The sequence below is a fragment of the Lutzomyia longipalpis genome, chromosome 2, assembly GCF_024334085.1.
Source record: "Lutzomyia longipalpis isolate SR_M1_2022 chromosome 2, ASM2433408v1".
Lineage (NCBI taxonomy): Eukaryota > Metazoa > Arthropoda > Insecta > Diptera > Psychodidae > Lutzomyia > Lutzomyia longipalpis.
The window spans coordinates 37,730,021-37,742,383 of NC_074708.1; the positions used below are offsets into that span (position 1 = coordinate 37,730,021).

Sequence of the window (12,363 nt, forward strand, 5' to 3'; positions counted from 1 at the left end):
CATAGACATCTTCAACACCATGACAAATGACTCTCAATATGTATTTTTTGGGAATATGATAATTGATGTGAAATATTTACTCAATCACCCCCTTGTTGGATTGAGAACAATTTTTCAATTTTCTATCCTTGAGTGTGAAAAAAATCCCTCAACTATGAAATAAATTTAACAAGTCACGAAAATGATTTGCCTGTTGAGCTCCACCAACTTCTTTTTTTTTGTTCCTCCACCATAGAAGTCTTGTGTGAGGCTATAAAAGAGAGAATTTTACCTTTTCGTGTTTTCTTTATTGCAACGTGTTTCTTTTGAGTAAAAAGAAGAAGAAAAAAAAAGTAATACAACGTCTTGAAGCCCTTGTTTAGCACTCACACCGGCACCAAATGTTCAAATACACAACATCCCATCGTGAATAATGATCTTTCTCGTTTGGAGAAGGGAAGCAAGAGGAAAAAGACTGCGGGAAGAATTGCTTGGTGTATAAGCCAAAAGGTCTTCGGGATCGAGGAGCAGAGAGAGAATGAAGAAGGAGAAAACAACGACATGTATTTTATAACAAGATTCCATTTGGTTCGATGTTGTATGTAAAATGCAACAAGGGTATAAAAGCCTCCAGAGAATTATTTTTCTTTTCAAAACCACACGTTTCCTTTTAGCTCTTCGACTTCTTCTCTTTTTTTTTAGCAGCACCTCGGGACCTTTTTTTTCCTTACTCTTGTAAACTCAATTTACTGACTCCTATAAACCGTCACCTTTTCCAACGTTTTTTTGCGCAATTGGTTGTCCATCGAACATGCAGCCGCAATGCTTTTGAATTTGTTTATTGGCGATCGCAAAGAATTTAATGGGGATTTCGTTAAGAAAATTTATTTTCTAAACCTTCCTAAGAGAGGCCCCATAAATCATTTTCTTTACGATGAGAGAGAGAGACGAGTTTAAATTGAAAACTAAATTATAATAAATAATTTTCCTGACAAGGAAAATTAAAATGTTAAGCTTTTTTCTGCAGAAAATTGATGCTTATTCAATTTTCATTGAATATCCGGTTAGAATACACCAAAAAAGAACTCACAACATGCAATTCCAATTGGATTGCAAAAAGAATAAAACCCAAGAAATGGACAGAATGGAGGAAAAGCTGAAAAATCAATAAATTTCAGTCTCAAGAAACGGATCTCCCGGTGGAGAGAATATAATTTGAATTTCGATGCTCTGAATGTCGAATGGATGCCATAAATGAAGTACAAGAGATGGGCTGAGAAAGAGAAATCACGGATTGTATGCGGGTATATCCTAAGTAAACAATACCTTGACCAACGTCTCCGCGGCGAAGATTGGTGGTTTTCGTGGCTGAGGCAAGATGCTGATCACCAGTGAGAAATAAATGTATGGAAATTTATGAGTCTGTCTATTTTATTTTCTCGTTTCTCCCTTTGGGCCATTGTTTGGATGATGATCACCTTCCAATCGATATAAAAGATACACATTGATATTCCAACCATTCTTCCCCATTCTCTCCACATTTTCCAATCTTCTTATTTCATTGTTGAGGTTGTGCGGGGAGCAAAATGGAATAAGAGATAAGATTGTTGAGTGAAATCGCCATGATTCGTGAGGAATAAGAAGAAATAAAGAAAGAAAAAAGAAGAGCTTTTTGAACCATTGAGATTGTCTTTCAAACCAGCGCGCGGTCCAGCAAGTTCATGGTGTGAATATACAAGGAGTGATGTTGAATCACTTTTTGGTTAGAGAAATGTAAATTGTATAGATGCCCCCTTGCCTGCCTAAGAAGAAGACGTGTGTGTTAAGAAGATAATTGAATAAATACCCAAAAAGTGCACCTACTTTTAAAAAGAAACTCACGCAACACAACCACTTCCTCCGCGAGGATTTTTTTCTCTTTAACAAATTATCAATCTTCACGAAGAAGAAAACTCAAGAGTCTAGCAAATACCACAACAAATTTCTTGGACAAATCACCTTTTGATGATTATTTACGTTGACTGTTTGAGAGAGAATGGACCACCTTGAGAAATCAAATAGAGAAAAGAAGAGATATGAAGGAGATGTGAAAGATGTGATTAGGAATGCCTCATAAATTATTTTTCTTTTCCCCACATAAGGATTTTTTCTCATCTCTAAATTTCCCCCTTATAACTGTTTAATCCACATGTCACCTGTCGCCGTGTGGCAATTTATATAAATTGCAATAAAATATGGAGAAGAAAAATTAATCGTTTTTCTTTATCTTCACGAATGGATAATTTTTCGCCATCATTGACAGTTACATTAATATTTTATACTGGTTTCAAGAGAGCACAAAAAAGACATGGTAAGAGTTTTAATTAAAACAACAAATTAATTTTCTTGTTCGTTTAAATTGAAATAATTTCTTCAAACCGGTAGTTATCTATTTATCATCAAATAATTTTTTTAATAAATTTAAATCTTTGATTAGTTTTATAAAAATGAAAATAAATTTTTAACACTAAAAATATGAAAAGTAATCCCTCATATGATAATTTTAAATGGTATAAATATTTTAAAGATATTGCGGTTTTTGTGGTACAAAAGACATTAACCCTGAGACTTAGAAGATCAAAGGAAAAATTAAAGAAAAAAAATGTTGCAAAAGACCTAAGAGAGGTATAAAAGAAATCTCAAGCTAAAAGTACTTCTTCCACTGTGAATTGCATCTTTGAGATTTTTCTCCGAAAAAAAATGTGATTGTGTAAATAAAATAATAGTGTTTTGTTGGAATTGTAACAATAAAACACCCCATTAGGGAAGGTCTTAAAAGCCTCTCGCAAGATCAGCAGCAACGCCTGAATTTCTTGGGAACGTAATCTTGTGGTTCCTTCTTTGGCGACGAGTCTTCCCTTCTTCGTTTGCCAGCACAGCTGAAGATATCAGAGCCAATTGATCTTGTTACCCATCTCACTGTGGCTTCTGCGGGACACAACATACATATGTTGCAATTCCTTCATGTTGCCCATTGTTTCACACACAAACACCGCATATTCACGCATATGGGATTCGCAAAGAGAGCACAGAGAGAAGAAAAAGGTTCGGTATGCAACAAGTTTGAAAAATATTTATACCATCATCGGGAGTTATTGGTGGAACAATCGAATGGTGGTGAAGACGCCGTAAAAAAAATGAGAAAATAAAATTAATCTACTACAGCACACATGTGAAAATAATAATGCAATTTTAAGTACATGACGAAGAGGGAGATCACCCAAAATAGGAAGAGAGACGGAGAGGAAATCCAAAAAGGAATTGAAGAAGAAATTGCATGAGATCAACCATGAAGACCATCTTGGTTAGTTCTTCGTTTTTTTTCTTCTTCTCCTTTTGCCCCATACTCTCAGGGCAGAAAGTTGGGTATTACATACACGTAAAAGGAAAAGGCAGAAAAGAGGAAATAATTCAAAATCTCAAATGTGCACCTCAGACACAACACATCGCATTTAAAAGAACACCACAAAATCTCCAGACTCTTTTATCCACCCAACATGCAACCACAATGTGATTTCACCTCCGTCTGGGGATTTTCTTCTTATTGCACGGAGTAATATATCGCAAAACGCCGAGACTGCAATCTCCCAAATGATGTATATAGTTACTTAAATGCAGAAACACCTTCAGGGGGCTTTTCATTTCATCGCATTTTTCACATCCAATTCGGCCAATTCTGTCTTGCATAAAATGCTCTTGGTTAATTTTTTTTTAAATATTTTACCAAGATGGCTGAGGCGAGGAAATTGGTACTCTTGTATACGATACGGTAGCACAGGTAATATTCAATTGAGAACCTGAACCTCTTTGCTTTTTGCTCGTTATTACCGTGTAAAAGAAAATTAGCATTGTTTATGAATGAGATAGTTTGTCGCCTTTTCTGCAAAAATAATTCTCACCGAGATGGCGCTAGTTGGCAAAACTTTTTTTCTTAAAATTGATCTTTTGTGTAATTTTCCAAATATTTATATTTTATCTTGAAAATTACCAACCCTTTTTCACTATAAAAAAAAATAAATTTACGAGAAACTCCAACAAGCTGAGTCACGATGATATTTTTTCCGCGAAATAGAAGCGAAATCTTGAGAAAAATGGCCCCAGAAGTCGGTAAAAATTGCAGATAATATAAATCAAGGTGTCATTATTGTCTTCTGCTGCGTATTTCGGTCTTCGCTTCAACGGACCTCCTCTATTTACATATAAAACGTCTCCCCGAAAAAAGGAAACAAGAAAAATTATATCAAAAACATTCCAAAAACACTAACAAGAAGAATTTTGGAGCAACAAAAAAGAGCCTTTTTTCTTCTTTTTAAATCCTCGATGGGGTATTTTTTTACTGCTCCCATTTCGAAATTCCCTCCGAGAACGAGACAAGTCAATGAAGTTTGGAGAAAAAAAAATTGGGATGGAAATTGTATTTAAATTTTGTAGATCATTATTGAGTGGAGAGGGCCCACTCTTAACGCATTCACAGGCTGTACACATTGAGGAGATTGTTAAATAAAAACAACGAGATGGAGAAAGATGAGAAGAAGGAAAAATACGAAGACAATTTAACTACCTAACAAGATCATTATCTTTGGAGGCAAAAACCCATCAAGACCATAATAGGAATCTCCCAGATCAGCCACCAATACACACAAATGTAACATTTCCATTCACCTCCAACCCCGTACCGTAGTTCCCAATGCTTCGATCATTAATATCCCATCCTCATTCCCCAGCAGAGAACTCCTCTCCATACAAGTCACTAATTTGAATACATGGCGACTCTCTTGGCGACTTGTTGTTTGTGTGATAAAAAACACGATACACCTTTTTTCCTTCTTTAGCAAAAGAGGAGGGAATGAAATAAAAATTTCTCTCCAATAAACTTTTCAGCCAGTGGCCTCTTGGAAAGATCATAGAGGTGTGCCCCTAAAATATTTGATGAATTCGATTTTTTTTTATCTTTTTACAAAATCAATTAGAAAGCTTACATTTCTGCCATTTTACACATTGAAGCTGACATGCATTGATTATTGCGATGGACGCTGTTTCAGTTATTTATTTATTTGTGAAAATTTCGTAGCGCCATCTATCGCAAGAGTAATCACAAAAATTTACTATCTATTCATACTCAATGCTATTTTGCTTAAATAAATCTTTTACTTAAAGAAAAATCCTAAAATTGAAAAATAGATCTTTAAAATTAATTTCACATCTTATGAGCACACCTCTACCTCCATCGTCTGCGTGCTTTCCTGCCATATTCGTATGTGGACGCTGTATGTATAAAAAGATAGAAAATACATCCAATGATAGGTGGAAAGGTTATCTTTTATATTCACCGTCTTGTCTTGTTACACACAGAATTAATTAATCATAAATTCTGCTAATTGTGCATGTTTCTCAGGAAATCGCACGTAAGACTTCACAAGAAAAAAATCTCCACTTAACCACCTTCACTCCAAAATTGACGAGCTCTCATATTTGCCAAAAAAAGCCAGCAGTAGTCCCCTCGCACCAAAATATTTTCATCACATTATAAACTTCGTGCTGATGATTTAAATATTCTCTTATTTTTTTCCCCATTCAAGAGTGGAAACTAAATTCACAAATTCTTTTTCTCTTTCTTCATTTAAGCCCCCAAAAGACTTCTCCATAACCAAAAGGAAAAAAATATATAAAATAAATTATCTTCTAACTTGCGCACAGACACCCCCTAAATCACTCATTTAAATGAGACCAAAGACTTTTCTTTGAGAAATATAAATTTAAAGAAAAAAATCCGGATCTATTTTAAACAGCATTCGCTCATCACTATTCACCACTCAAATATCACAACAATATAATTTATATTATTATAAAATGCTAAATGGGAAGATATAAGAGTATACATAAAAAAAACAGAGAAAAAGAATGTTCACAATAAAAGAGAGAGACTGCGATATGACGATTTAATGTACAAGGTGTTTTTTGATAAAAGAGGCAACACACTTCAGGAACGACACACGAGATATCATGAGGCGTGTAGTGTCGTTAGTTGCTTAATTTTCAAATTATTTCCCTCTTATTCATTGACACACAATTCCATCCCGAGGGGACAGCAGCATCTCATTAAAAGCAGGAAGGAAAGGCACTAGCATGGAACGGAGGAATATAGACTACAGAAAAAAAACTATAAACAAGATCATTTTAAACGGAAGTTAGTCATTAAAAGTTTTGAGAAAATTTTTTATAATAAATAAAAGTCACATGTGCTGTGATATTAATTAAATTCCTACATAGTTTTGTAGTTGTCTTAATTTACAATTAATTTGGGTTTTTATTGGTGGTTTAATCAGCAAATAAAAACGTCTTTTGACAATTTTATTATTGAATTTATTAAAAGAAAAACGTTGATTATGGGATCGATTCTGATAAAAATCTTTTATTTTCTAACAACTTATTTTGTAAGATTTTGACAGTTGATGTTTTTAAATTTTTCTATAAAAGAAAAACAATTTGTTGTTCCAGAAAACAATCAAAAATGCTTTTAAAGAGTCTTTAAAAAAAAGTAATTTTCCTCCAAAAACACGATTAAGAAAGAGAAATAAAATGTCAAAATCTTTTAAGATTTTTCCCAGAATACCAAAAATCTTATAACTGACGAATTGTAAGAAAAGAAATGATTTTTATCAGAATATACCCCTGTAATAAAAATTCTCAGACAAAACTTTCAATAATAATTGAATTGAAAAGAAAATTCAAAAAGTTATTAGCCCCCTGATTATTATGTTAATACATATTTCACCTCCTACGTTTCCTTCCTCAAATTAACTCTTTTTTATCGCACTATATTTGCATTAACGCCAAAAATATGAGAGGGGGAGACATTCAAATGAGAAGTCAAAATTCCATAGCGCCTTAATACATATCATTTCTTTTTATCAAAAGAAACGCAGAAAAAAAAACAACTTTTAATGATTGTCACGACAGAAGAGATGCTTCTTTGCCGTATCTGGTTGGTTGTTTATTGAAATAATTCAATAAAATGTGCCAAAATAAATGTTAAATTTTATCAAATTGGTCTCCTCTCGTGTTGCGTGTTTTCTTTCTTATTTTTTGAGCGTTTTTTTTTTTTTTTGTTTGAAAGAGAATGAGAAGGAAGATCAAACAGGCGCCAAAATGCGATTACCCACGTCACTAACGCGAAGATTGGTTTGAGGATGTCTTTTTAATTAATTCATCAATTCAGATGATTGTGAATTAAACAGTGCACACCTTGCATGCGATTAGCACGCAAAAAAAAGCTTCACGAGATAAACATTTTGGCATGAAGAAAAGCCCCGAAAAAACGCGCGTTTCACAAATTTTTTCAGCTGGTGTGGCAGCTTAAGAATTAACGCGCGCGAGTTAAACGCTTCTTTTTGGCCTTTATCTCTAAAGCACATGAAATAGAGATTATTGGGTGAGAAATGAGATGAGCAGGCAGAAAAAAAAATTCTGTGTGAAGGTGAAAATGGGATAAAATATTCATTATGCAGGTGGAAAAAAAAATCTCCAACTTAATCATGCAACACTGTGACGATCGTTTTTTTTTTGCGATCAAAATGCCCTTCAGCTTATCAATTTGATTTTATGAATTTTCTTCAAGTTAAAATATAAATTAAAACGTATAAGATTGTGGATAAATTGTAAGGTGGATTCGTTGCCTCGATATGGCTTCCTCTGGTGTTTATAGGAGACGTATGTAGGTACTGTAGCTTGTCTTCTCTCTATAGCCATTATCATATCCTCAATGGTTCACACAATCTTCTTAGGCGCCCCCCAATCGCACCGTCCCTCCCCATTTGCTGTATGCGCATGAAGCTCACAGCCACAGAAAGCATGTTCCGTATTATGTGCAAGAGCTGGATGGAAATGGGGCTTTTGTGAAGTTAGTAATTATCGTTTGCTATATAGCATATGGTTGCAATAAAACACTCACTACATCTACCAACAAGATCCCCGCATGATGTACGCGAGTCTTGTTTGCTTATTTGATGTGCGTGGACTTGGCGCATGTTCGCACTCAATGATCGCAGAATTTGCACACATTGCGGTGACGCTACGAAGAGCCAAAGGGGGGTGAGCAATGTGTAGATTATAAAGAAAAAAAAACACCCAACGACTTACTTAAATAAATAAATGAATCCTCATGTGAGAAAATTATTTTTCATTCAAACCAGAATTTCATTTTATTGCCCCCAAAAATATTGCAACACAACTTCTGCGTTAGAAAACTAAAGAATCTCCTTTGTAAATTCTCCAGAAAATTTCGAGGAAAATTCAGAAGAAGAAGAAAAAATTCCTCCCCCAAAAAATGTGTTCCAATTTGCACATAAATCTTCCTAATTTGCCAATAAGAACTGTTAGCAAATCCATATGGTTGCCCATATGTGGACACAGCTTATTAGCATCCACATGAAGAATGTCTTGGAAATTTCATAAATAAACTTTGACGAAATTGATTTGTTATACCCCGCAAAATATTTACGATTTTAAGTGAGAATTTCTTTGGCAAATTTCCCTCATTGTTGGGAATATAATAATAATTTGGAGAAGGTTTATTTTCTCATTTGGAAATACAAATAAATTCTATTTTCAACATTTTATGGTTTCAAAGTAATATTTGAAGAGCTTTTCATGCCCTGAGATTCAAATGAAAATTCATTGTATTTTCTTTATTGAATATCTCATAAGATTTAATTTTAAACTGCGGAGAATTTAATTTTAATTGTTTGAACTGTTTATGTTCCAGGGGCGTATTCAGAAATATATTCAAAGAATCCTCAAATTGGTTTAGAAGAACGTCTCAGGAGTTAAAAGTTTATGATAATTTGAGATCATAAAACCAAAAAAAAAACTGCTTTTGCATTCGACTTAGAAGATTTTAATAATTGGCCAGAAGAGATATTTTCTGGACTTATTTTCCTTGCGCCAATATTGCGTAAAGAAAATGGAATTCAAAATTTTATTCTTACGGTTTTCTCGCTTTTCTTCAATTTCTTGTGAAAATTATTTTATAAATATTTAATATTTCTTTTCTAAAGTTCAGTAGGTATTATATTTTCTAAAGTTTGACATAACTTTTTTGGCATTAATTCGAATTTTTAACGTTACTATTTTTACGTTAAGCAATTTTTGCAACATTTGACATTTCTTTACTAACGTAGGAAGTCCTTTTTTTTTAAAATATTTTAAGGTTTCTTTTATGTTTGACAACTTATTTCAAATGTTTAAGGTTTCTTTTAAAGGTTTAACGTCCTTTTCCTAACATTTAACGTTTCCTTGAAGAATTAAATTTTCTTCAATTATTTTCAAGCAATTTAAAGCCTGGAAAGAAATTACTTTCTTATTGCATTTAATATCTTTAAGATGGGATTTAGCCCCCCAAAAACTCTCTAGAACTTTAAGAATGAAAGTCAAGAACTCCCAAGAACTTTGTAAAAGAATAATATAATTTTGAATTTTTTAGTCAGTTTTATATTTAGATCTTTTCAAGATCAAATTGAAGAAGAAATTTATCTAAATTTCTTTGTAATTAAATAAAGAAAATAAATCTTTTTACTCACCAAACTCCAGCTGCCATGCCGAAATAGTAGCGAAGAAGGAAGGTGCCTGCACATGGGGCATTAGAGAGTCCATCGGTGAGCAGGAGAGACACTCCTGGAAGTTGAGGATCATACCCACAGGCTGTTGGGTTGCGTTTCGCCAGCCAGCGCACACTCCAGCCAACGGCCACAAGTAAATGGCACGTGACGAGTGGCATGAAGATCTTGTCCCATTTAGTGTCCGTAAAGATGAGGCATAGTGTGGCAACAATGGCCGTCAGGAGTGCTGCTACACTCCAGGCTGTTACCCACACCTCTGCAAGATGCTTCTCCTGGGCATCGAACATAATATCTGCCTCACAGAGTGGAGCACATCTTCCACTGCGATTGAGCCTGGCATAGAGATGCGACTTGACAAGATCCTGGCAATTGGAGACGTGTGATTTGATTTTGGACGTTGGTGGGGGGAGACCATCACTTGGTTCTCCTGGTCCTTCCATGCACATGTGCTCGTGGTTGTTCTCCTCGGGGAATCGGCTGCACTCCAAGGCGCTGGGCCAGGGAAAGCCAAAACCCTGCAGGACGGGCAGGCATCGAGCTCGGGTTGTCTCGCATAGACCACGACAGGGTCCAATTGGGACGGGAACTTTGGGTGTGCACATCGGCACGTAGGCGGCACAGAGGAAGAAGTGAAGTTGTGCACTGCAACCATACTGGATGAGCGGCGAGAACGTCTGCAGGGTGAAATCCACGTCCGTCTGGACTTCGTGCCCCACCAAATTGGGCATTGAGGTCTCATTGTAGCCAATTCCGCGGCACAATTCAATTCGAATGGGTTCACATGTGCGCATCGAGATATCTGGATTGGCATGTGCGGCACATGCCAGGGAAATTAGCAGCACAAGAAGGCAACTCCTCATTAGCATCCGCGTGCTATGTGTCACCATTGTGTGTGAGTTCTTTACTGGAACAAGTAGCACCAACGAAAAGAATATATAAAAAAAAGAATCTTTCCAGACTGTCCAATGTTTAACTTCCTGGCACACAAGAATTTCCTATCGGATCATGTCGATCTCACAGAGATTGTTTATGTGGGATTTGTGGGAATTGCACTCTGCGGGGATTTGTTTAAGATTTTCCCTCCCAAAAGTTGTTATTTTTAGAATTTTAACATTCATGCATTTGAAGAATATAATTCGCACAACGATTTTCTCTCAAAATGTTTATGATGCAAGAATGTGAGATTGATTCCTTTCAAACACACGCACACACCTCTTGAGAAATCTTTCTCTCTCTGTCTATTAATTTCTCTAAATTTCTCCAGAAATTCTGAATCATCACAAAAACTCGTGTCTTTAATTTTTCTGTCTTTTCTTCTGTGCTTGTTTAATAATTTAAATGAAAGAAGAAAAAAAAACTGAAGAAGCTTAAGACGAATCTCTCTCAGTGTTGAGATGAACTTTTAGTGCTTCTAATTGTTATTTATAAATAATGCCCGAACGTGTATTATGTATTTAACTGCTCATTATATTTAGCATTCATTGAGGAATTTTTACACATGTTTCATCTCCTCATGTATTCATTCTTCACCCGAAAAGAAAAAAATTCTCCCCTCATTCAAACTTTGTTGTGTGTTTTTAACATTTTTCCTTCTTTTGCCTCTTTGACTAAAACACCATCATATACAACATACTTTCCGTCTGGTGCGGAGGACTGATGATCTCGCGTACTCTTCCCCTCTGTTTGCAATAACGTAACTTCCAGTAGGGAAGAAAGAACCACGCACTCGCCTAATCCTCAGCTATACATATGTTTTCATGTCATAAATAACAAAATGAATAAATATTTGGTATGTGGAAGATCTTCTTCGTTTTCGTATCAAGTCCAAAGACGAAAGATGGATGGATTTTTTGAAACATTCAATAAACTCCGCGCATTGAATACACACAGTTTTTTCTCAAACAACCAAATAATATCTTTTGGCTACGAGTCCATTATCACGCTTTTCACCTCACTGAAAAGGTGTTTGGTTGGAGAGAACTTTACTCTCGCTCTTATTTTTTTTTAATCAACATCGAAAAATCACTCAAGATAGACGAAAGCACAAAAATCATCGATAAGTCCTTATCGGAAGGATTAAGGAAACCTTCAGCTTAGCTCTCTTAATGCTGCTCTAACGAATGTGATTACGAGCACGGAAAAACAACCTGGAGATCATCCAGAGTGTTGGATAAACACCAAAAATTATCAAGTTTGAAGAAAATTCAGCGAGTTTTTCAAAACGCGTCCACAACCGCTGAACGTTCTGAACACACTGTGTGCGATAATAATAAATAAAATGTGAATAAGCTCCATACGATCGTGGCACGAATGCTTTAAAAAAGAGGAATGGAATCTCAACAAGTTAACCAACACATTGGTACATATTTTCAAACTCATGCTCAAAAGACGAAACGTGCACGGAGGAAAGATGAGGAGAAATGAGGGCTGTTCAGTAAGTTTTTGACTTGAAAAATCATTTCTTTTTAGCACAAAGAAATGTTTTAAAACCAAATAGTTTAATACATAAGTTTATGGATAAAAGAAATTATTTTGATAGTTTTTTATTCGTTAAAAACGCAAAAGAAAATTACAAACTTCTATCAACCTTTTACAAATTATTTATAACAGAGAATGAATTTATGAGGAAAAATCATTATTTTTAGTACAAAAATGTAATAAAAATCGATGTAGGTTAATGCACAAGTTTGTATATCATGGATTAAATAAATTATTATTGTTTTCTGTA

General features: G+C 34.9%; 1 protein-coding gene across 1 annotated transcript in view; it reads right to left on the reverse strand.

Annotated features, from left to right (window-relative positions):
- LOC129790604 (frizzled-4-like) overlaps positions 1-11,893 on the reverse strand; it is a 28,884-nt gene extending 16,991 nt beyond the window's left edge. The window contains exons 1-2 of the mRNA XM_055828186.1: positions 11,269-11,893; positions 9,597-10,539 (exon numbers count right to left, since the gene is read on the reverse strand). Coding sequence (XP_055684161.1) covers positions 9,597-10,522 — 926 coding nt within the window. The 5' untranslated portion in view covers positions 10,523-10,539; positions 11,269-11,893. The remainder of the gene's footprint in view (positions 1-9,596; positions 10,540-11,268) is intronic.
- Positions 11,894-12,363: the final 470 nt, after the last annotated feature.